The sequence below is a fragment of the Necator americanus genome, chromosome V (assembly GCF_031761385.1).
Source record: "Necator americanus strain Aroian chromosome V, whole genome shotgun sequence".
NCBI lineage: Eukaryota > Metazoa > Nematoda > Chromadorea > Rhabditida > Ancylostomatidae > Necator > Necator americanus.
Window position 1 is genome coordinate 24006337 of NC_087375.1, and position 25608 is coordinate 24031944.

At 40.1% G+C, this 25608-nt stretch overlaps 2 protein-coding genes across 5 annotated transcripts; one reads left to right on the top strand and one right to left on the bottom strand.

Moving 5' to 3' along the window:
- Window positions 1-712: 712 nt before the first annotated feature.
- On the bottom strand, window positions 713-10676 carry RB195_015012 (uncharacterized protein; the record flags this gene model as incomplete). 2 transcript variants are annotated; one of them, XM_064205523.1, is made up of 17 exons in its annotated part: window positions 713-737; window positions 1066-1232; window positions 2947-3091; window positions 3427-3520; window positions 3616-3750; window positions 3846-3956; window positions 4697-4804; window positions 4875-4950; window positions 5544-5679; window positions 6480-6571; window positions 8207-8365; window positions 8460-8571; window positions 8625-8750; window positions 8826-8945; window positions 9041-9180; window positions 9232-9359; window positions 10547-10676. In XM_064205523.1, 17 exons carry the CDS (start codon window positions 10674-10676, stop codon window positions 713-715), a joined length of 2004 nt encoding a protein of 667 aa, XP_064061403.1. The 2 variants fall into 2 exon arrangements, with proteins under 2 accessions (XP_064061403.1, XP_064061404.1); XM_064205522.1 differs by lacking the exon at window positions 713-737 and having other exon boundaries at window positions 1062-1232.
- Window positions 10677-11509: 833 nt separating this feature from the next.
- Window positions 11510-23820, top strand: RB195_015013 (uncharacterized protein; the record flags this gene model as incomplete). Of its 3 annotated transcripts, none has more annotated exons than XM_064205525.1 (27): window positions 11874-11876; window positions 12023-12239; window positions 12394-12474; window positions 13561-13760; window positions 13896-14028; window positions 14093-14187; window positions 14262-14342; window positions 14410-14551; window positions 15905-15987; window positions 16833-16989; window positions 17064-17135; window positions 17667-17773; window positions 17974-18037; window positions 18107-18183; window positions 18274-18417; window positions 18797-18875; window positions 19122-19210; window positions 19321-19460; window positions 19563-19674; window positions 19747-19892; window positions 19947-20045; window positions 20840-20954; window positions 22552-22657; window positions 22745-22882; window positions 23389-23454; window positions 23628-23709; window positions 23778-23820. In XM_064205525.1, the coding sequence occupies 27 exons, from the start codon at window positions 11874-11876 to the stop codon at window positions 23818-23820; spliced, it is 2871 nt and encodes a 956-aa protein (XP_064061406.1). The 3 variants fall into 3 exon arrangements, with proteins under 3 accessions (XP_064061405.1, XP_064061406.1, XP_064061407.1); XM_064205526.1 differs by having other exon boundaries at window positions 14262-14339; XM_064205524.1 differs by lacking the exons at window positions 11874-11876; window positions 23628-23709; window positions 23778-23820 and adding an exon at window positions 11510-11587 and having other exon boundaries at window positions 14262-14339; window positions 23389-23462.
- Between the last annotated feature and the right edge of the window lie 1788 nt (window positions 23821-25608).

The window sequence follows — 25608 nt, forward strand, 5'->3', positions numbered from 1 at the left end:
CAAGTTAGAATACTCTCCAAATCTAGTAGTTACACGTTAAGGTAGAGAACCATGGAAAGTTCACTTCAATTCATAAGCATTTCGTGAATGCTTAAATTTCCCAAACGAAATAACGAAGCGTCGTTAGAAAAAATATAAATTAAATCCTTCGGAAAATGCCACATTCAATCTCTTTTGATCAGTGAAGGGGAAGGAAGCGTGCGGCAGGAGTCTGATATCCGTCGACAGCCGCATAGACTTTAGAGCCCTATAGAGGCGTTCAGACTGGTATATGCAGCTTGTTCCTGTGGGTATTCTCACCTTTCGTTTTTTCGTGTCTTGGGCTAGCAAATACTCAGTTTTATAGCGTCTAATAAAACAAAAACTCGACAGGCATACCTTCTATTGTTTGAGTTTTAGGGGAATTTGACTTGAGGTTCTACCTCAATGGATTTCCGAGAAAAAAAATCGGGAATTACGTATTTGTAACATCTCGTCATAGTCAAATTAAAGCTTAAAATCTAAACAATTACTTATTACAATGACAGTGAGGTTACGAAAACTTGGCCAAATTATAAATGTGAGTAGCTATGTACAAATACAATGTAATGAAAGGACATTAATGACAAAAATATGAAATCACTGCAGAATTGTTAGAGCAAAACCTAATTCATAGGCAAGAGAAAAGAAGAAACAATGTTAAAATGATTTCCAGCACAGAAATCCACGTTGATCAAACTTGATGTTGATTCGATTGGCTAGAAAATATGTAAAAATTGTATTCTAAAATTCGGAAGAATTACGGAAGGAAGCACCATAGGTCACAGAAAGCTTTTTACAAGGACAACATAGACAGTCGGTTGGCAACGCACAATATTCAATAGGAAGAGATTCGAATGGAAAGGAATGTGAGGCAATTTACAACATTAATAATAAAAGGCTGTTTGTACCTGATTGGAAAAAGCATAGGGAAGATCCAAAGGATGTTACAAACGAGTCACGACATGAAACAAGCTCATCGGCATGGATGACGAGACCTCTATTGCACGACAGTGTAGAAGACTACGAAGTATAAATTCTTCCTACATTGATATAACAGTGTCATTGCCTAAAAGGCTGGCGGCACGGCTGGCGATTGAAGCCGTGTCGATGTCGTACATCGACCATTCTCCCCTCCCAAGAAGTCGCAACTCCATGTCGTGGAATTGTTTCAAGGAGAATCTGTGACCAACTGACACGAAAGTGATTTCCTCCTGCAAAATTCCAATCCTATTTGCTGCAAAGGATCTGTAGCAATAATAAAAAGTTCACACAAACTGTAATACACTACTTTTAACAAGGACTTTCACGGTTTACTTCCTCTCCGCCCCTTCTGCTTGTAGAAACACAGTTGTGTAAAATGAAAATAACCTGCTGCGTATATTTACGTATATGTATGAAGGTCTAGCTTCTACCACTTCCGTCTTTCTGTTACCGTTGTCAGCTGACAATTGACAAAAAAAAATCCAAGCGTTTCTATTCTCTTGTGGTTGCTTTTCTGAATTAGCTCAGGCACGAACCCCAAAGTCCACACAGCCGATTACCGGCCAGTCTGGATTTTCGCAAATTTTCGTAGTAATCAATCCATTTACAGTTTTTCAGGAACTGTTAAGATCTTCCAAAAAAGAGCCTGTCTGAGCACAAAAATTTGGGTATCAATTAAAACGGTTGGACGCGAACTTAAGTGATATTCGTATTAACCGAAGAATTTCCACATCACACAGAGTTGGTATGGTCAGTCGCATAAAGCATCACTAAACACGTCAACATTACGCATAAAACTATGGGGTGATACTCATATCTACAGCTTTGAGTTAGGTTGGAAATTGTTCAAGTGGCCTGTTTTTCTTCTAGTACCTATTTATGACCAGCAATAGGCATAGCGTACTTCTATAATTCGCACAGATTGAGCCACCAGCATGACAAACAATTAGTGCAAAACGTTCCTCCAAGAAGAAACATTTACATGTGGTAAAATTGAAGCGAATAAATGCTTGACTTTGAATAAACAGGTTGGTCACAGACCTTAAAATGTGGACCAAACATATAAGCAAACACAGAAAAAGTGTTGCACAAATGTGTACTAGGTATTATAGGACGCCATACCTAGATTAAGCCGCCAATGCTTCAATGCAAAACAACGTTACGATGTTCTCTTTCAGATGAAAACAGAGGGTAAGACACACCCATTATTGTTCTATGTCGCCCTGATCTCTACAGAAAAAAACGAACCTTAATACCCCTTCTAATCATTGGAGAAGTAAGCATTCCAAACATGAAGCATATTTAGGCTATTCTTGCACATGCGCAATAAGTCTTGACAACTACTAAAACGAATACACTGTTAGAGAAGCTCACACATTATTCTTAGCGCCGAGCGTCCCCTTCATTCACAACAAAAGGAAGAATTCCATCTTCTTCAGCTAGGCCATACATTGTGAACAAATGTGTAGTGGTCATAGAAATAGTACGTCAATAATGTTATGGGAAAGGATCGCGCCGGAAAAAGAATTTTCGATAGATTCGAATTTAAAGCTGATATCTTCACATATAAGAGTAACTCCATTCTAGTGAACAAATTTATCAACTTGAAAGCCGAAAGAAGATGCTGAAACAAACGCAATGCTTCAATTTGGGGTGGTCAACGTTAGAGGTGAATTTATCCATTTTAGCGAAGAGTTGGCTCTGTTTCTCAGTTTTCCACAGTTTGCAGCAAAAGAAATAATGAGGAACGGGATAAGAAAACTGTCTTAGAAGCGTTAGCATATAACGAGTAAAAGTTACGTTTTGCACGGATTCAGGTTGATCCAGACTCAACTCTTGTACCAAAAGATAAACCGTATGTTTTTGTAAACAGAGGAACGGACGAAAACAGTCAAAAGTATGAAAAAAAAACTGTTCATTAACTAGTAAAAAAAAAACTGTCACCTCTTGCAATTTTCTGTAAAGCTGCATCTCCATCTCAAATCCAATGGCACTAGTTGCCTCATCGAGGAAAGCAATTCGTGGTTTGGTGTAGAAAACCCGTGCCATGGAAAGGCGTTGCAGTTCACCAGGCGACAATGTTTCACTCCTAAGACCAAAAGACGTAAGCAGATGCTAAACATGCTGTTTCTTGTACAGTAATATCTGCAAGACTTTGAGGGACTAAAACAACTTCTGAGGCGTACGGAAGATAGATATTAATTAATAGGAAGTAGCAATGGTTTTCAGCACATGAACGCAAACACCTCCGGTTGGCTCGTCGAGCAAGTATTTATCAGGAAAAAAAAACATTATTTACTGTTCTAAAGGAAACTTCAGAACTGCAACTTCAGAGTTCTGTCTACATTTTCGTTATTAAAGTCTTGAACTTGTTCAGGAAATTATGACAAGAAATATACAACAAGGTAAGATAAACGCTCTCACCAGTCCCATTCGACCGGATGATCGAAACCTTGGCATCGTTCTAGCAAATGCTCCATTTTTACCCACTCAAGAATTTGAGTCAATCGAACGAGATCTGAAGTGTTCGGAATAGTTTCACGGAAACGAAACTTATTAAGAAGAAAAAGTCATAGATTTTAAATGTGTCATCATCGCCTGGTGAACAACAACCTTTCTCGACGGGAAGCGCTTTGAGAGGATAAACAAGCTGTTGTCTCAATGTAACTCCTCCCGATGGAAAGTAAGACTTCTGCGGCACAAATAGCAAGCTTTGAGGACGCACGCGCCAGTGTCGGTCCACTTTACCTAAAGCACCTACAATTAAGATGCTTACAACGTAGAGAAGAGATAATTGACATTGAACCCTAATGTTAACAAAAGCAAAATAAATAAGACCATACCCGAAACATTATTCCACAATCCGGCAAACATTCTTAACAAAGAGGTTTTTCCAGTACCACTGTCACCGGTGATCAAGATGTTTTGTCCTTGGATTAATTGCAAGGACAAGTCTGTAACAAAACAAACATACTATAAAAGGTAACAAGTATATCCTGTGAGTTTAGCAGGTTCGAATACTTGCACATGGCGAAAAATCTCGTGTCGTGCAACACCTCAAGGGCAATGGAAATGATTCCTCTAAACAAACAGACTGTTGTGGCAATTCATAGATTTGAAATATACACCTATAAGTTTCTTGTAATTTTCGCCACAGCGCATGAGAAAGATGAAGAAAAGAGGTAACGCGAAGCACAAGAGACAGGGTGGCTCGAACACGCATGAATTCGACGTTGGAAAAAGATGTGAAAGTGATAAAAATAGAAGGAAGATTGCTCGCAGTGATAATGTCATAAAAACTTTTTTAGAACAACAGCCTGGAAGACAGGATTTTATAGCTCTCCTCGCCATTTTGCACCTAACTGCAGGAGTGTGTTGTTTCTTAACACTCATTTTACTGTAAGATTCAGACGCCATAAAATACAAAAAAATTTTACAATGAGATCTATAAAAGCAGTTGTATCAGGATCTTTGTATTCAACTGGAATTTTCAAGCACTGCGGAGAGGAGAGAAAAGTTCCACTCAAATAAAAAACATTCTATAAAACTTGTGGCATTTTTCTAAACGGATTTCGAAGTAATTCAGTAACATCACAATCATACTAAAAAACTAAACTACGTCTGGTTTTTGTGAGCACGGATCTACGTAATTCTCTTAAAAACAAATTCATGCAAATATGAAATAATGACTTACTTGCAATAATAATATTATGAGCATCATTTGGAGCCGTAAGAGTTGCAGAGTCTATCGTCATAGCTACGCCATCATCCGGACACTCATCATCACGACCACCATTGTTTCCTTGAAAGCTCCATTTTAAATCAAGCGGAAGTGATTTATGATAACTCTGAACTCATATCGAAGTACTTGCCTAAGAGGAATTGAGCTTCCTCCTCATCGTCACAGTCACGCTCAAGGGAAAGCTGTTTGCCGTGCAATTCCTCAATCTGAACTGATTTCTTTGAGTTTATTTTGCAGTTAATAGCTCTTCTGAGAACTAATAGTGACAGTTAATACCCTATCTCTAAATCCCTTAATAGTTGTTAATTAATAGCAGCTGCGGGAACAAAGGTGTGCCTGTTTACGTACTGAAGACCAGCACATACCTTGTGCATACAGAAAGCAGCGGTAGACAGAATTAGACAGACAGAAATAATCGAAATATGATTGAATTGATCAAGACTAAGGGAATGAGATAATTGGAAATCGGATACAACCTTATTCTGAAGTCAATGACATCATCTCCGTCATCATGCTTATTTCTACCTTTTGGTTCTCTGAGTTAAATCGTACAGGATAGGCGGTACCTACGCTCAACATTTATCGAAACCGGCATTTATCGACATACTTGTGATCTCCTTCCGCATTGATTTCAAGGAATTCCGTGATAAATCAACATGTGACTTTTCATCGGAATTCGTCTCCGATCTACGGCGTTCCTGGTAATTCAGTTCTCAAAAGAACAATCACACAGGCAGAGTCCTACGCGCAAAGTTCCCTAAGATTTGAGTAAATGTTAATTATGTGAACTTAAACGTACCGCTCTGGTGGCAACAGCCTTTTCTTCATCATCACTTGCTATGACAACAACACTTGAAGGAACAGTTGACGGCGGTCTGTCTGTCTCAAGGCAGTCAGAATGCAATCGGCGTAATTCCTCCAAGAGCTCGACGACTCTACAAAACGATAATTCCAGCAACAAACTGCCATTTACAAAATTGCGCCAAAACGATCTAAATGATCTATGATTATCTAAAACCATCTAAAAATTCACAAAGTCCAATGAAACGGACATCAGTTAGCATACGAAATAGCGACTTAAATCCTGCGTCTTTTGAAAAGCTGCTTTTTAAAAAAAATAAGCTTACTGAGTCGAAATACCGTTAACAATTCAGGTGAATTAGAGGAAAGCTGACGCTATTGCTATCCAGTTGAAGGCAGCATACCACGTATCTGAGAAGGTTAGGGAATCCGCGGGAAAAGCTGGAGATGGGGTTGTAGATTGCGGGATCAGGGATGGTTCTGCTCACTTCTCCCTGATTGTCCTAAGAAACGGCGTGAGAACCACTTTAGTTTCGATGTACGTTGAAATTCCCCTCCGTGCACACGTTCCGGTTCTCTTAACAGCCCATTCACTAGTTTTACTCGAATAGGGTGGTGAGAAGACAACACTAATCTTCGACCGGTCGCGCTTGGATGCGGCGCGTGCACAAGGGTGGCGCGTTACAACTGAAAACTTGAATCTTAAACTTAAAAACGTCATCTTCCACGGCATTTCCTACGACGAGCAGAGAGAGGTGGGCGGATCCACCTCTGGTCTCGCAATCTACAACTCTAGCTTTACATTTTCCCGCGGATTCGTCGACTTTGCAGCATGACCATTGATAATAAGGCCACAACAGAACAAATAAGCTTGTGCTGTCTTCTTTGATATCACCGGTGTAGTTGTCAGAATTTCCTTAATAAGAAATCTCACCTATGAGTGACACCAGCAAGATCTCCTAGTTTCTCCGATAGAGTAATGAGATTTGTAAAGCTGTAGATCAGATAGAGGTAGAAAAATGCATTCTGAAAATGTCATTTTTGTTTATTCGCAGATAGATCATTTCTTATTTTGATCAAGCTGCTGTATCTGGTTGTGTTGATCGCAAGAACAGTTTATACGGCGGATATCTTTTCTTTGTGTACACTACTTCTTGTTTTGTCTTGCAGTAGGGATACGCTACCGTATGAACTAACAGTCTACTTTCAAGCTGCAAAGCTTGTTTCAAAGCATGTTGATGAGGGCGACACTGTGAAGTGAGAGATATCGGCTTGGGTATCCAGAGGTTCCTGGTGAAACTTTGCGGAAGGGTAATCTTACGAATAGTTCGGTCATATTTTAGGGTAGCATATTTAAGCTTTATATACTATCTATTGAAAACCTTTATTTCCAGACTGAGATCACGAAGAACGTTTACATTTTTGCTACGAAATTGAAGAGGTTTTATCTTTATAAGAAACTTTGAAAAGCTCATCATTAGAAAATGATCGTACACCTTCTCTTTACACCTCTGCTGCAAAATGGGAGTCGCATTGGCTCGCTCCCCGTTCATTCACTCAGGACACATGCACGAAAATAGGACAGAACAGAAGTATTTTATTCTTCCTAGTTCAATGTTTATGCTTAATCGAGCCTTAATGTAGTTGCAATTACCCAAAAATCTCTAAATGTTGCGAAATGAAATAAGTTTTCACTTGACTGTTGAGCTGAAACAAAAAGAGGGAGGTCACAGATTAGACTATTAGTACTATTCCACGCTTCTAATTATGAACACCTTAGTTTTAATTTCTTCAGTTGAGAATCGAAATATTATAATCTCAGAATGTTTGAGAAAAATTCCATAATATGAAAAAAAAACAGTTGTTTAATGCTTTGAATCAACTGTAACGAAACCACCTCGTCAAAAACATGTTACAGCGGACAAATTTTGATAAACATTGAAAAGGCGGTCGAAGCAGTAACGCATAACGTGGTATGCGACTAGAACGCAGCACGCAAACCTAGAGCAGCAGAAGGGCTGGCTCCCGCCAGCCCTTCTGCTGCTCTAGGTTTGCGTGCTGCGTTCTAGGCGGGAGCCAGCCCTTCTGCTGCTCCAGGTTTGCTGCTGCGTCTGCTGTTCCATGTTTGCGTACGTGTACGTACGAGAAGTTTTAGGACAATGGTTTCGAAAAGATAAGTGAGTAGAACTAGAAATAAACCAAACAGAAGCCTCTAACTTTAAAACACGAACATATGGAAGGAAATATTTCAAAAATATGTATTATTATTTCTCCAAAATTATTGAGTGCGACTATTGATATGCACTTTCTACGCTGTGTAGAACCGCAGAAAATCGAAAACGCAGAACTATTTTGGTTTCCGAGTGCTCATAAAAAAGAGCACACACTTTTTTCATAAGAAAGCAGAACAGAGCAAGATCCTTTTAAAGTATCGACTCGCTCGAATTCGAATCGATAAGGGAGCCGTAATGGCTCCCAATTGTTTTCAAAAAATAATGCGGCGACATCAGTTAGCAGTCGTTGTCTTAGCGTTACCGGACGTACAACGCGATGAGCAAAGTTACACGAAGCAAGAGATAAACAAAAAGGTAAACGATAAAGAAAGATCTTAAACGGTACTAAAGCAAATGATTATTAAAAGAAAAGTTGAAAAAGACTCACCATCGATACAACGCCATTCAACTCAGTGCCAGATAGTGAATCATAAGTGTGCGTCATGAATATAGGGATCGCAATAATTAGATACGATAATGTCCCACCAAAGTAGTCAAATACGTTAGTAACTAGGCCGAGCACAAAACGCCATTCAATGAGCTTTTGCTGAAAATCTCAAGGAGGCTATTTCTAAAAAGAATTCTAAATATCGAGAAGAAAAGATAAGAGCAAAGAATAAAAAGAACACTCAGTGACTAACCTTCGTTTTCAGGAGAACCTTCAGTTTCTGATTAGCCATTATGTTTTCAATAAGGCCAGACTGGTAAAATGCAATCGATTCTACATTTGTCCTAACTTCCATGTGGCGTTGACTAAATAATATGACTGTGGTAAAGAACTTACGACCAAAAGCTCGCAGTCCTACCGGAAATCGCCTTCCCTCTTCTCTGTTTCATTAACTATGCTCACAATAGGGGACAGCAAATAACGATTCACGGTTGTAACGATGGCGAAGTAAACGTAAATAGTAAATGGACCCAACCAACCCGAGCTGAAATGAAAACGCGACAATGATAGTATTTCATAATGCTTCGAATTAAAGTATACCAAGTGGAAATGAACAGACCTCTGCCAAGTCAAGTAAGAGTAATAGAGAATGATAAAGGGAGCTGTAATGACTGGTGCAAAAAGATCGACAGCAAGCACTTGAGTTGTTTTCTCGATGTCTTGTGTAAGACGCTGATCACTAGAAGTACAAGTGCCAGTAAAAAATGAAGAAAACACAATAAAAAAACACAATCATAATTTCTTTATAAAGTACAGAAACTAGAATAGACATACACGTTATCGAGAGATTCTGAGGCAGTACCGAGCTTGTAAAATGCTCGTCTCTTGAAGTAAAGCCTATGCAATGTATAGCTGCATAACTCGCGACATTTTATAGCAAGCAGTGATGTGAAGTATTTGATGGATGTCAGAGACTGCAATTCGAACATATTACGGAGAATCAGATCATATAATAGTAAACTTACCAACGACTTTGCCAAAACGATAACTATGGCTTTCGCAATGAGGAGATGAAATGCTGATAAATCTCTATTCCCAAGGACCACGTAGAACTGACTTGGAAGAATGCCAACGAAATATGTTCCTACTTGATCTAAAACAAAAAAGATGACATCGATATTCTACCAGCAATATGTGGCCGTTCGGATTCAAAAAATTGCAGTGCACCACATAAATTATGCCAAGTGATGGAGCATAAAACGACAGGTTAAGAACACCTTTGTCGTCGCATAAAACCACTGGATCTGAGCATTTTAGAAGATGCTCACGCTCACGTAAGGTTTGACAATATTAATACGTGTCTACAATATCATATCACATTGGTTGTGTTGACAGCTTTTCAATATGCTTATTCTCTACAAATGCATCAAATCTTCGGAATCGACGGAATTTTTAGCATTCATTTCAGCACTGGTTACCATCGATTTCTCTGATCTACTCATAGTACGCCATTGACCTACAGCGCTAAATTCAGTATGGACAGAAATAATAAAAAGAAATAATAGAATAGAAATATCCAAAACATATCAACAAAACATGATCAGAACAAAGCCCGTGCAAGAGTGGGGATTTGGCGTAAAGACTAGGGAGGTTTCACAAGGTCTTAGGGAAATAAAAAAAATAGGATCGATATCCTATCTTGTATTTCATTGAAAAAAGCAACAACTGCATATTTCAGTCAGCGGAACCCTCGTTGGAAATGTTTTAAATGACGTAAAGAAAAAGAACAAAAAAGTAAGAAAAAAACTATGATACTGATAGGCAATGAAAGGCCAGATTCTATTGCATCTATTGCGAAAGTGGGTCGGGATCAATACCAACAATAATATCGAATGAATGAGTAAAAATTAAATGAATTAAAGGCATCACCTCACGAATCTGATGTGGTACGGATTTCAGGTGGAGTATTCTTATACGAGATAGTAGATTATGGAGAGGGGGTGATTCCGTCCATTTCTTCCTAGTTGCTGTAAAAAACGGGCCGGAAGATGTGGCGTGTGCACAAGGCTGGCGCGCTTCAATTGAACTCGTTGTAGAAGGTAGCACGCCGGAACCGTCAAAGCCGTATACCACCCAGAATCTACGATCCCGTATACGAATACTCCACCTGAAATCCGTACCACCTCAGATTCGTGGGGTGATGCCTCTAAAACTGTCAGGTGGGACGTAGTCTATGCTGTTTGACGCACTGACCAAAAGTGTCTGCAAGGAATGGTACAAAATGATTCGCAGATTTGTTATTATTATCATTAACTTATTCTGTGAAATACGAATTCTCACCTAAAAACGAAGTGATGAGCACAATAACTGCCAGCCATCCTGTTTTTGAACGTCGATTCCAAGGAAAAAGCAATCGAAGAAGTGTACCTAGGCGCCGTAAGAACAGCATGTCCAGCGACAAAGGCTTCATTCTGCACGTCGAAAGTAAAATTTCACAATTTCTTAAAATAATATCAGAATCATGGGTACAGAAAAAAACTGAAAATCGAAAAGCTGTGAGGGTTGGAAAAAGCGAAAGCACACGATGGTACGGTAGTCAGAAAGTGGAACAGTAAAAGTAGTGTATTAGGAAAACAAAGTGCGAAGAAAAACGTAGATCTACAATAAATAGAAATTATTAAGCAGATTCGACAACAAAATGATAAAAGAGGTAAAGTGTAGCTGAGGGGAGGAATAAAAATTGTGCAGTGCTCCCTCCAACTATATTTTCCCAAGAAGTTAGCTGAAAGGACAGAATCTGCGACAGAAGGACTCAATCTTGTGCAGAAGCGTTGCCCCATGGAATTATCGATTTGGTCAGGAACCCCTCAGATTTAGGACTTAGGCAAACGATGCAAAACTTATGCAAAGGATTTAGATAAGTGAAACAAACCCAACAACGCTAGTGACAGAGTCGCAGAAATGAAGGGAGAAGTGAATATAGCGCCATACTCACATAAATAAACAAACTTACTAACAAATTAATAAAGAATGAATGTAGATGGATGAAACGTAAACAAACAACACCAAACAACAACATCTGGAGATACAATACTAATCCGTATCAGCTGCACTTCCCACAAAGGACATCCGACAGCAGGATCAATGCTCTGCTAAAACCCGGGTCTTCATGTTGTTGTTTGGTACATTGCATGGGAAAAATCGTCCGATTCGATTTTCATGGGGACGGGAGTGAAAGTGCGTTGAAGTCCTCTTGGAACATGATACCATCGAAACTCGATTGTTTTCGTATGGACACTTAGGATGGATCCGAAGCAATTCAGCCCACAGACTTGCCGATACTCATCGACCTGGAGGTTATTGTCAGCATTGGATGTGTCTGTGAGCGGACCTCTCACCCATGCACTACGGTGGGCGGAGTACAGGATCCTACTGAGATGCTTCTAGGCGAGTTACTAGCCCAAATCAAATATCGACACGAACTCCTTATCCATATGCTTGAGCAGCAGTTGCGGGCCTTTTTTCCTAACCGCGCGGAGGCTCCCAACCTTAAGGACGAGTTCTCTGCTTTATTTTCGCCTGGCGGGAATTTGAAACATGGACACTAAAGAGGAGCACCATTTCGCAGAATATCAATAGTTCGGTTTTGTGGTGAAAAGAACCCGTTATGGTGAGTTGCCTTCTTTCATTTTAAGTGGTTATGGCATTTTGTTCGGCAGTGATTTTAAGGACGCTGGGGTTACCATATATGTACGTGTATAACATATGTACGACTTAGAACTACGTAGCATTTTTCTTTGATACAATTTCTTTAAGGATATACGAAGTTTCTTTGGTGGGAAAAAGGGTGGCACACAGGAGGAGAAAGCAGGGACGGGCTCATCGCATCCAGCTGCGAAAGGTGGTCCCAGCACTTCACATTCAGAACCCACGAAAAGATCGCACAAAATCGAAACAAACGCATCGGTGAAGAAAGCAAAATCTTCGAAGAAACCAAGTATTCCTGTTGTGGACCTGGGCGACGACGATGATTGTGAGTGCTTCTTTTCTCTCATTTACTTCTAGACGTGTCCATTTATACTCACGCGTATAAGTGTTTTTACCTGTGGTCTCCATATACATTTTACTTCTATATTTGCTATTTTTGACATCTCATTTTCCTACTTCATTTTGATCTCTGATTTCAGCGGAGGGTGAATCTCCGATACCTTCCTCTTTGCGCAAACCAGAAAGCGAGCTGAAGCGACGTCGACGGGCGGTGGTTTCTGGTCAGTTCTGTTATAAACATTCTTTAGTATTTCGTTTTAAATACGCGGATGTCGTTTCCTTACCTTGTTCACTAGCAATTACGGATATTTGACAATCAGTTCTTACATTGGAATTATCCACCGTTCACTTTTTGAGCCTTCACGTTCATCCTAAGAGTAATGTGTGAATTCGTAGTTCACTAAATTCTTGAACAAATCGTGCAAGAGACGTCTTCAACTAATCCAGGTGATGTTTAAGATTAGTTCAAAATTGATTTGTGGGGCCGAATTGTAACAGAATTTTATCTCAGGAAAGAAAAACTGTTCAGTTGTGTATTTTATCTACAAAAATGCAATCGCTTATATCAGAGTGTTAATTAAAATGACGGAAACCTATTTGTCAACCTAACAGGTGAAATTTGAACATTGAACGCGAAAATGCATTGTATTTCAACAATATAAACAATAAACAACGATATCTATTATTCCAACAACTATATGCATTTTTACACTAAGTCATAGTTATTTCTGTAAATGTGGTCGTTCTGTAGTTGCATTTTGTTAAGATCTCAGACTCTTCGCAGATTTCGTTTTTTTGTTGCAAGTTTAGGATGCTGCTTTTCCGTATACTTCATGATTGAAAGTGTGTATGATAAATATCAGTGGGCGCCGAGTGTGTTTAACTAAGTGAAATTGGAGATGCAGCAAACACACCTGGTTTGACACATTCGGCATTACTATAAATGCCCCATAATGCCCCATCTTCATAGTTTTGAACTGATGGGAACTTTTCACTGTTATCACTAACTGTAGTCGTAGGTACAGTATGGTGGAGCCAGACCCTTCTCAGGTGAAGAGGGCCTGGCTCATGCGGTGCAGCTGATGTGATTAGCATTCCTTCACCAAGCCTACAGAAGTGAACGGGGTCCTTTTGCCAACCGCCCAAAACTGAAGCGGGTCGGACCACCTGCTCCACCTTCACTTTTGGTCAAATATAGCATGTGTGACTGTAGATAAAGTAAGTTAAGGCTGTTTCTTCCTTCTGGCAATAAAAGTAGATTTGAATCTACCATAATTCGTCTTTTTTACCAATAGGTGATCGTTTAGATTCCGACGATGATTTGCCTCTTCCCAAATCATCTAAAACTCGTGTGAAGTCAATAACGCCATCACCTGTGAAGTCCCCTCCGAAGAATAAGAGGTCACGATTGGTTGTCTATGACAGCGATGAAGGCCAGTCACCGCTGAAGAAACAGAACAAAATTGAAAGAACTCCAAAGGCGATCCAAAGCTCCAGTGATGATGATGTGAGTGCAACTTGGTTTTTTGCTTGAGAATTCCCTCTACAGGCTTTTGAATTATATATACATCTAAAAGTAAAGGTGCAGTCGTTCGAAATGCATTTCTTATTTGACCTTGGAATAGATTCTCCTGTTTCTCAGGAAATGAGCGAGACAGACAGTGAGAATGAGTTTGTCGAAAGAAAGAAAACGAAGAAAAAAGATGTGCTGCCAGCTGGTCAAAAGAAGCTCAATTTCGAAAGTGGTGCGAAGAAAACTGCTCCAGCAAAAGGAGGTTTCATCAGCTGGCTTTTCGATAAAATAGTACTGTTTTCATTATTCAAACAAGGATTGTTCAGGGATAAAGTCCACGGAAAAGCTTCAGCGAGTAACTGCTGCAGATTTTTTTGGAGGCAGTGGTGTTGGTGGCGGAACATTGTCTTCTTCTAAAAATGTACGTGAAAACTATAGAATTTGTTGTGTCATACACTGACATTATGCTTTCTTTGCTTATATTATTGTGTCCAGAAAGAGATTCCGAAAGACTCGAAAGTGAGCCCATCTCAGAAAGAAAATGCTCCTGGAAAACTTGGAAAGCCGATAAAGGTGGTGCGCCATAAACTACAGTATCAATACTAGCTGTATTCATATTTCAGTATTTAACGATAATGTTTAGGAAAAGGAACTCGAAAGTAGCGGAGAACGAGGAGTTTCTCCTAAACAAAGAAGTGATAGCAAAGCAGGCGAAAACAAGCGAAAGCCTGAGAAGAAACAAGAAGAACGCAAAATGTCTTCTCAGAAGGCTGATCTTAAAAAAGGTTAGCTGTCAAACTCTTGTGTCTTTTAGCACGAAACCATCAGTATTTTGGTGCTTACAATGCAATCAATTTTTACGATTGTGAGAGTTACCAATGATACCACAAAGCGGATAGAAATTATCAATAGAAGTTCTTTTTTAATTCCCTTTAAATAGGTTTGTAGCAGATCATCTGTCACGAAGGTCACTGGATTTTCTACAGTTATTCTGTGGAGAACGGCAAAGAGGGTCCCGGCGGATTCTCCGCGAATGCCTCCGAGACATTAAGTGTCCAGTGGATATGCCCAGGGACACATGAACGTATCTCGACGAGGTCACGCTCCAGTCGTTCATGAAGACTCCTAGATGCTCTTCTAGCCATTGAGACGCAAAGAGCTACACAGTCACAACAAATATGTAAAGAAGCAGAGAACGGGAGCGAGATTTGTCCACATCTTACCTTCAGGAAGTCCAGAAATATATCAAATGATTGAAATCTTATCAAATGAATTCGCTTTCTTCCAAGAGTTCAGATATATAAAAGGTCCCTCTGTCCAAAAAATAAATTGGGCTACAAAATAGCTTGGGTTCACAGGATGACGATATTCCTCATCCCCGTTGCTTTTGAAAGCTGGCTATTTCGTTTTTAATGGAAATTTCCATATTTGAAGCCATTAAATGCACCTTCCTCTCATATTTCACATGAGGATTTCTCTTTCTTCTCGTACGGTTACAAATTTGAGGTCACCTTACACAACAAATTTCTAGTGGATGTCTGTGATCATTCAGAACATTTTAGTAGCTCGTGAATTATATTCTAGGCGGTGATCCAGCGTATGAATAGCGATAGGTAAGCCGAGTCAGCTATTTAGGTAGCAAATCTCTTTCTCGCACCATCGCTAATTGCTCTGCTCTGGGCCATGCTCGAAAATCTGCCAGGACCCTCTTTACACGCACCCTAATTCTGTCTGTGCAAATTGAAGAATTTCTGCCTCAATTTTCAATTTTTGTGTTGTTGACTCCAACTCACATCGCACAATAACCATGCACTTCAAATATAAGTGAATATCGTCTGCAAAACTCGTCCGCTGATTTCAAATCGGTAATGTGTCAGAGTGTGATTAAAACTAAGGAACTTTACTAGAAAGAGCCTTCGGATTTTCCCTAGACTTCGAAACAAGCAAGAGAAGGTCAGCATCCATCTAGAGAAGAAAAAAGTGTATCAACAGCAGCAACTAAGAATATGTAACATTTGTTTGTGACTAGACGCAATTGCGATATTATGGTATCTTGACTTCTTGTATTATAGATGAATGCTGGGTGGCTGTTTTTATCAACTATGTTCCTCATGCTAGTTTAGTTCTGTGTATTTTAGGTAAAGCCAAGTCGCCGTTGCAAGATCGTGGCAAAGCAAAAACGTCTAATGCTGCTATCGTCGAAGTTCCCGAATTGTTAAAGGTAGATTTTCGGTTGTTTGCTTTAAATTTCATTCTTTTCAAGAGTTATCTGGAATTAGGCAAAAGTACCCATCTTGAATTGGAAATAGTCATTCTTCAAAGAAGTACGAATTTCGTTTGTGTTTGATGACCATTTTAGGACGGCTTGTTAGAGTCGTAAATGGAGTCGTAAGTTCCTACCTGTATTGAGTGTGCCCTTATCTTTATTTAGTCATGTTCCATGGGGTAAATATCTAGCAATGTCAGGGAGAAACAGTGGAATAAGAGTGGAGATTTTTAGCCTATGTTCCCAGAGAAACTGCATACTTTCATTTCCGATGTGACATCAGACATTGTTAGAGGAAGAGCCACCAAATAGCGCGTGCTGCTTCTTCATTAATTCCTAACCTTTAATGAACAACTTGATTGTTTAGCGTTCATTGCGAAAAGTTCTTCACTAGCATATTTGACTTGAAGGTGAGAAAAATATGCCAAGTACAAAAGTACAGATCCAAACAAGATCTTGTTTTTTTTTTTTTTTTTTTTGCTTGCTCGGAAGTACATCTCCTACTACCCAGAACAGAATTAGTGGAGAAAGGTTATTTTTCTTTCATGAATAAGATTCAGGAAGTTCGAAGAGATTATGGAAAATTGCCCTCACTGTCCCTTCTTCTTTTGAAAGGAATCGTGATTAATTTGCGCTTTTACACACATCTCACTTTTTTTTCTAATTGTGAGCTCTGGGATATTTGGGGATTGTCTTCAATATTCTTCGATACTACTGAGAATGCAGTTACTATTTTGTATGTGTTCGACGTTTGAGATCTGCAAAGCTTAGTTTTTCATCGAATAGAGGTAATATTATAGGCTGACGCGTGTGTTCCCTGGGTGGACAAATATAAGCCAAAAACAAACTCTCAGCTCGTTGGTCAGCATGGCGACAAGAGTCCTTACAACAAGCTTCTTAGTTGGTTGAAAGACTGGGGACGGAACAATCTTGGTGAAGGAGGAAAAATAAAGAAAGGTGCACTTTTGACATTTTGTTCATGTCATTCTTCACTTTTTTATTACATAAAGATGGAAAGATAATTTTTATAGCCAAACCGCCGCCATTCTTAGCTCAGACAGATGGTGCCCCTTTCAAGGCAGTTTTACTCTCTGGATCTCCAGGTTGCTGTCTAATGGATTTCTTAACACAATTTTTTTTTACCTTAAAGGTATCACCCCACGAATCTGAAGTGGTACGGATTTCAGGCGGAGTATTTGTATACGGGATCGTAGATTATGGAGAGAGGAGGAGGGAGGGGGGTGATTCCGTCAATTTCTCCCTGTATCAGTGGAAACGGACGACACTGGAATGCTGTTTCTTATGACGGCTTATGTTGCAATGCGCAACGTTTGCGCTCCCCCCAACCCCGCCCCGCCTACGATCCGTCGGAAACCCATTCAGACGAGTCGCAGGCGGGGTGCGGCGCAAAGGTGGCGCGCTGCAATTGGGGATGTCATAAGGAACAACGTTCCGGAGTTGTCCGTTTCCACTGACAGGGAAAAATGGACGGAATCACCCGATTCCCATGACACATGACTCCAGGAAATTTAAGAGTGTAGCATTTGCTAGAGCAAAGATACTGAAGTTCTCGTAACAAAAAGTTAAGTTCGGAAAGTAATAACTCGTTGTTTTCACTTCTTTGTCCTATTTAGGTGTTGGCAAAACTACGTGTGCTGCAATGGCATGCGAGAGCCTTGGTTTAAAGATTGTGGAGATGAACGCATCAGACGTGCGCAACAAGAAATCTTTAGAGCAGCAGGTAGATATATCGCATGTGTTTTGATGTTCTTGGGTGTGAAATTGCTACAGCGTATGTCTTCATTTGTAATGCTTTTCTCAGCTACGCGAAGAAGGAGCTTCTTTGAAATTTGTTTTCGAGTTTAGACTTGAACGGATACTAAGCGGTACCCATGTTATTTGGTGCTGCTAGTAGTAATCCTGGATGTTAGTGTATTTTAGATCACCCAGCTCACAGAATCACATCAGATTGAGGAATATTTCACATCGCTGCCAGGCAGAACAGGTAGAGGTTGAGTTCCTCCGATTCTTGCGTGTCACTTTTCATTAGTGAGTCCCAATTATCCGAGTTCAGGCTCCGAGGAAGAGGTCAAACACGCCTTGATAATGGATGAGGTCGACGGAATGAGTGGAACTGAAGATCGCGCAGGGGTGGGTAGCACCATTCTACTCACAAATGCTTTTTTCTTTGTTGTTTTGTTTCTGCCTGTCCAATTTTAGTGTTTATGTTTGCTTTTGCAGATAGCCGAACTCATCCAGATAATCAAAGACACGAAAATTCCTATCATTTGTATCTGCAATGATCGTCAACATCCGAAGATCCGTAGTTTGGCTAATCACTGCTTTGATTTGCGCTTCCAAAAGCCTCGTGTCGAGCAGATCAGGGTGATTTTCATTTCTGTTCTTGATTCTCTTTCCAGCTTTTGACACATTAAAAATTAAGAAACTCACTAAACATTGACAGGTTCTTCTCGATGGAACATGAGATAGACTTACGTTGGGCACTTGGGTTTGGTTTCGGAGCACCACACGGAATCCTTAGCATAGTTTAATAATATGGAGATATCAGGGTTTCTTTCTCAATGCTTGAAACCTTCTTTCTGAATGCCTCCCGTTATTAGCTACTGCGGCTTTCAGTGCTCATCTGTGAGAATAACTGCTTTCACGTGAATACGGCGAACAGAGCATCTCAAAGGCTTTACCACATATATTTGCAAAATTTATGTGTGAAAAGTTTCCTGATCGAAGCTGGATAAAATTTCAGGCACGCCTTATGTCTATAGCATGTCAGGAGAAGGTGAAGATTTCGAAGGAAGAACTTGACCAAATGATTGAATTGTCAGGTGCGCACTTCTGCTATCACATTAAGTACCAATAAATTCCTCAGAAGTTATGGAAGTGAGCTGCCACCTATTCATTTCGTCTTCTGCACATTTCGATGTCAATTCAGTTTGTGTCTTAATATTACTATATGTGGAGCATGTAGGGATCTAAAACCTTGTTAATCTACTGCTGCACCTTTCTGATTCTGATAGTTATTACTTTTATGTCGGTGATGTGATAGTTCCTGTCTTGGAGTTCAATTTTAGGGCATGACGTGAGACAGTCAATCTACAATCTGCAAATGTACGCTTCCGCAGGTGGACAAACTAAGGTGCAGAAGAAGGACATAGCAGTTGTAAGCAATTGTGTATGAAGAAGTGGATGTAGTGACATTGCGAATGCACAAAAAACGAGAAAAATACATAAATTTTGCGCATTTGTTCGCATAACCTGTGGAATTTATAGGGTCCGTTTGAAGCCGCCCGGAAGCTTCTCGACTCAAGGTCCACTTTGCAAGAGAAACAGGACATGTTCTTTGTGGATTATGGAATAATGCCTTTATTCGTTCAAGAGAACTATCCGAACATGCGAAACGACAAACATACGTAAGTTTAAAAATCGGTACCTTTACTAATATGGAAGATTCTTGGTGTGAACGTGGAGGTTTTACTTTTAGTTCTAAAATAGTAAATATAATATTGCTACAGACCTAAACAAGCCATAGCCGGTCTTCGAAAAGCTGCTGATTTGATCTCTCTTGGAGATACAATTGAACGATGTATAAGGTCGACCGGAACATGGAAGTTGTTAAATGAGCAGGTCAGCAGAAGAAGCTTAGCCTCGTGTGCCTGGTTTAGTGGAAGTCGAGAAAGTGATCTTTCCCTGTTCCAGGCAATGATTGGATGTGCATTACCGTCTATTGCCGTTGATGGTCATCTTAGAGCAATGATTCAATTCCCTGCTTGGCTGGGCAAGAATTCAACAGCGAACAAAAGGCAACGGCTAATGCGTCAACTAGCGATTCACGCCCACCTTAAGTACGAATTCATTTGTGTTTCTTCTCGGATTAGTACTTATTCTTCAGTTTTCAGAATATCTGCTGACATGCACTCGTTAGTTGCCGACTACGTGCCAGTTTTAAGGGACTGTCTCACAAAGCCGCTCCTCGAGCGAGAAACCGACGGAGTTTAGTAAGTTCTTTTTAGATGAACTATGCAATGCTAGATTCCCCATTAACTGCAAATGTACAAAAATATTTTCGCTATCAGTTTTTAGAAGGATCTTCCGAACATAAAAATATCCATCCTCCGTTTATTTTAACCATGACTATTTGGGGCATTTGCATAATGGTTGAGAAGACATTTTTGAAGTATCTGCCTTGTTTGTTTTACTGAGAATTACTCGGTCATAGTGTATCACTCCTCCCTTGGATTTTTCTTACCAGCACGACATTTTAGGTCTGAACGATGCTCTGAACCATATAAAGTATTGTGCTAGTGTATTGAAATCTATCTAATTGTACTAAACCTCGTTCTCTCAAGTCTCCTAAGGAAGTAGTGAGCAGCAGCTATCAGCCGTAATGATTTTATTGCCTTCAGAATCATTCTTCATGTTCTCGAATTGAGCATGATAAAGGTTTGGTGACATGGGTTTCGCATAAGCTGATTACGAATACAATAACCGTTTTTAGGGAAGTGTAGAGTTTCGCTCACTTACCGGTTTTCACTTGGCATATGCATAGTCCAGCGGAACCCTCTCAGTGTTGGAATTCGCATAGGCTGTTTGTTAGAAGGAGAACAACAAGAAGAAAAATTCTGACTAAGGTTATGACAAAGCAAGATGATTTGTCAGGAGATTTTGTGGCACAATTTCCAACATTGCCCAACACAGTTGAAGGCCACTAAGAGGAGGGATTGTCCACTAAATGTTGTAGTTTTTTTCCAGATGACGTGAAACTTCCTCTATAGTTACTGTGCTGGTTTAGTGAAGTTGTATGCACCATGAATGACTACGACTTAATACGAGAGGATAGTGAAGCTGTGTCAGAGCTAGCTGTATGGCCTGGAAAGGTTGATCCTGCCAGCAAGATTTTGCCCAAGGTTTGAGCATTTTTCTTTTTCCACTAGCTCCATGTTCTTATTTGATGTCACAATGTTGTTTCGGAGTCCATTGTCTGCAACAGTAGGTCATATGCCCATATATCGTCAAAGGCAGCGTATCACGAAAGTGATGTTGGGATGACTACATTGGAGATAGGGGTGTAGTTCACGAGTATGACCATGATAATCCCCTGTAATTTAAAAAGGTATGTGAAACAGTCTTGTGTGATTTGGGCAGCTTCTGCAGCTTGTTTGAGTTGCATGTATTATATTAGTCAGATTGTGGTATTGGACGACGTCGTAGTTGAGCGCTTTTCACCACGTGAAAAGGTATGCTGTTTCGCACCCTTTTTATCTCGACCACTAAGGAATTACGTTGCGTACGTGATTACGCTGATACTGAACCACACCCCAATCTAGTCGTGGAGAGGCCTGAACATAATCGCTTTCGTGGTTTGATGCGTTTAACAGCGAGTCATCCTTGCACGGGTGTCACCTTCGAATTTTTCCGCTCCCATCTCAGTCACTGCGCAAGGAATCTTCGGTCTGTGGCGGTTACGGTTCTATGGCAACTTGTGCCCTCTAATGGGCGTTAGGTTTGACCATGATAACATAAGCAGTGCCTGGTGCAAGTAGTTGCCACGGTTGTTATTGCTGAGCAACTAAGTGTTGGGAAGTGAAAGATATACGTACGATATTTGTTGATGCGTCATTTTATAAAACGTTTTGACAATGGTCTTAAACATAGGTGCGATAGGGAGGAGCCGGACCCTCCTCAGATGAAAGGGTCTAGCTTATGGGGCACAGCTCAAGTGATGAGGATCCCTCCGCCAACCGTCCAAAAGTGAAGGGGTCCTCTCGCCAACCCTTTAAAAGTGAATGGGGTCGGAGCACGGGCTTCGTCTATCGCATCTGTGGCCTTAAACAAGTTCTCCAGCCTTGGAATTTGACTCTTGTGTTAGGTATTGAGAACGTTTGGAGCTGATAACATAAAATTCGCTCATTTTGGAACGAAAGGTGCTGGCGACTATGTTTTTGCGCTCACCAGCAGTATGCACTAGTGCTCGTGTTTTCAACTGCTGGCTATTTAAAGAAAAGCTTTCAGAAAAGTTCGATGCTTGCAGATTAAAGGCATCACCCCACGAATCTGGCGTGGTATGGATTTTTGCAGGAGTATATCTATATCGGGTCGTAGATAATCTATACAGAGGTGGTTCCGCTCATCCCTCCCTGCATCACTGTAAACAGACGGCTCCGGAACGCTGTTTCTTACCACGTCCTCTATTGCAACCTGCCACCCTTGCGCCCCGCCTCCGCCTACGATTGGTCGAAAATCCATTCGGACGCCCTGAATGGCAATGGCGCAAGGGTGGCACGTTGCAGTAGAGGACGTCATAAGAAACAGCGTTCTGGAGCCGTCTATTTACAGTGATGCAGGGAGAGATGAGCGGAACCACCTCAGTAAACATAAACTACGACTCGATACCGATATAGGTATACTTCAACGAAAATCCATACCACGCCAGATTCCTGGGGTGATGTCTTTAATTATAAATAGGTTTTTTTTCGAGCTGTTTGCACTTGTCGGCTGTTGCAGGTAAAAGCTGCGCTAACACGTGCCCTGAACAAAGAACACCGTATGCTTCCATACGCAACAGATGAAATGTCGAAAAGTCGCAGAAGAACCGCACAGTTGGATTATGGTCAGCTCTCAGTCATGAAATTTTACCGTCAATTTGATTTTCATCGTATTCCTGCGTTGCAGTTAATTTTTATATTTACAACTTCAGAAGTGGAAGTTGATGAAGACGGAAATCTCATTGAAAGGTTGGAGGAGGATGAAAGTGGTTATGAAGACGACAGCGGTGATGAGGATTACAAACCAAGTGGAAAGTCTAAAGCGAAAGCAAAACCAGCTGCGAGTGCTCGTAAGTAGATTATAGTCGTAAAGAAGGACATCAGAGTATGTTAAACGGATATGTACGTTTCACGAGCGCAAGCTGAGTAGGAGAAATCTGCATGCCTACTTCCACTTTTTCACGTGGAGTTTCGTAGAAGTGGTTGATTGCCTATTAGGCAAAGCAAATTTGGTGACGTATCGTTTCGCGACAGTTCCGTCACTGTAACTGTGTATAGCTTGCGCAGAAGTCACTCTGCTCAGAAATAAAGAGAAGACCCATCTTCAATGGCATATATCATTTCTCGCGCTTTCATTTCCGTTCTAGAGTATATATATATATATATATATATATATATATATATATATATATATATACATATGTATATATATATATATATATATATATATATATATATATATATATATATATATATAACGGCAAATTTTGCCTTTCTCTTATATGTCTATATCTGATCTTATCCCACTGATTTTAAAATTTATCGTAGTTGTTGTATTTGAGCACTTTCACTTCAGCAAGAGGCCGTGGTCGAGGTGCTAGCACTGGCGCTACGTCTCGAGGAGGTGCTAAAAGAGGTCGAGGCAAGTGACTCCGGTCAATGATTGCTTTTTATATAAATATTTGTTAAACAAATATTAATTGTAGTTCTCATATCCTTTCTACCTCATTATGCAGATTTGCTGTCTCGATTTTTAACAGATACTTACAGCATTAGGTTGTCTCGCTTAAACAGTTTGAATGTTTTCTTTCTAAGCATTTGAAAAGTTCCCACTGGACCCAATACGAGGAGTTTCTTTGGCACGCGAGGTCTTATATAAGAAGGAAAACAGCAAGAGGTTAGCGAAGATAGGGTTGTTGAGTGTAGCTTTCAATGATGATGATAGGGAAAATTACTTTTTTGAAGAACCTTAGAGACCATCCTTGAGAGGAAGGATGAGACAGACTGACTACAACGATGTACAGGATATATTGCAAGTGTTTCTTTAAGAACATTTTCGCGATTCTGTGGTGACTAGGCGCTTAGAGTCTATGAGGAAAAAGCGATATTCAGATCCCAACGTATGTTGTAAGAAAACCTCGAACTTCACGTGGAGTCCGTCCTCTTTTGTTGCTCCGCCTCCTTCATTACTCAATTTCTTCGGGAACGATGTTTTCAAAGTTTCTTTTGAAGGAAGCTCTTCTTTCCTGCTTTTTACCTTTCTTCTTTTTTCTTGCTGTGGCTAGTGATGAAGTTGAAGTGAAACACTTCAAATGCTTAAAAGAATCACCGCACAAATCTGGGGTGGTATGGATTTCAGGTGGAGTATTCGTATACGGGATGGGAGACTACGGAGAGGGAGGTGATTCCGTCCATTTCTTTCCAATTGCCGTAAAAAATGGTCTGGAAGATACAGCTTCAGGCGTCCTGGCGGAACTTCCTACAGGGAGTTCGACTGGAGCGCGCCGGCCTTGTGCGGTGCCGCATCTTCCGGGCCGTTTTTTTTACGGCAATTGGGAAGAAATGGACGGAATTACTCTCCTCTCCATAATCTACTATCCCTTATAAGAATACTCCACCTGAAATCTGCACCACCTCAGATTCGTGGGGTGATGCCTTTAATAAGATCTCCGCAAAGTTTTACTTCCTCACAAGTGACCTCAGCGTGATTCAGAGCAAAGAAAAACCTCGTACTTATGCATATTCCCCACTTTCTGGAATCTATTTACACATTCAGTTTGTTCACCTGATGGTCTGCTGTTCTTTTGATTTGATCTTGATCGTTATTTTCGGGTGTTGCTTTGAAAAATAAAGTTTTATTTGGTCTGTGGTCTATCATCTCTATCAGGGAGGAAAGCATTATCGAAAATCGCTTGATCTGTATAAGATATGGAGACTATAAAATCAGCTAGTTTTAGTGGTAGTTATTTGTCTATTTATAGGTATCTCTAATCTTTCATGGGAGAATTATCTGTTTGCCGAGATCCTTCCAAAAAAAAGTTTAGTCCATTCTTCATTCAGTACTTATGTTAAGATTACAAGAAGATTTGAAAAAACAGTAGTAAGATGGAATATACTGCTTACACTGCTCTTTCTGTTCCCCTCAACTGTTCTAAGAAGGTAAATAATGCAGATATCTCTATTTTTACCCTTGCAGTCCTTTGTCTTCTTTTTTGGATAGAGTGAATCCGATTATATACCCCGTTCCCTTATGATGATGTTAAAAATTTTACCAATTTTTGACGAAAATCAATCCTATGAGTATCCAAAGTATTTTTTTTTTTCAAATCAGAGTGCACGAAAGGAACGCGTCGGCTGTGACATAAAAAATTCGTACGGAATACCGAAGGGTTGTGTTCTCAAAAGTGATGTTTGACTACTGCGCAGTGCTAGACTTCCGTGCACAATTTTTTGATTTATGTAGATGGTTCACGTTTAAGTTTGTTAAAGAGATTAGGTTTAGAAACTGGGTTTCAGAGTTTTAGAGGAAGAAGCGAGGAATACGACGAAATGGCAGACGGGGTCCAATCCGGCAGAAGAAAAAAAGAGGTGAGTGCATTACATAAAAACACAGTAGTATAGGAACACGCTAGAATGTTTTCACTTTGTCTGCAAAAAAAGTGGCTGTGGGCATTCATTTGTATGTTTATTTTTTTAAAATGTATTATCTATTAATATATACGACGTTGCTGCAGCTCATATTAACGAGTTCATTTCTGAACGTTTTCTTTGCGGTGAAAAAAGTGGTAAATTTAGT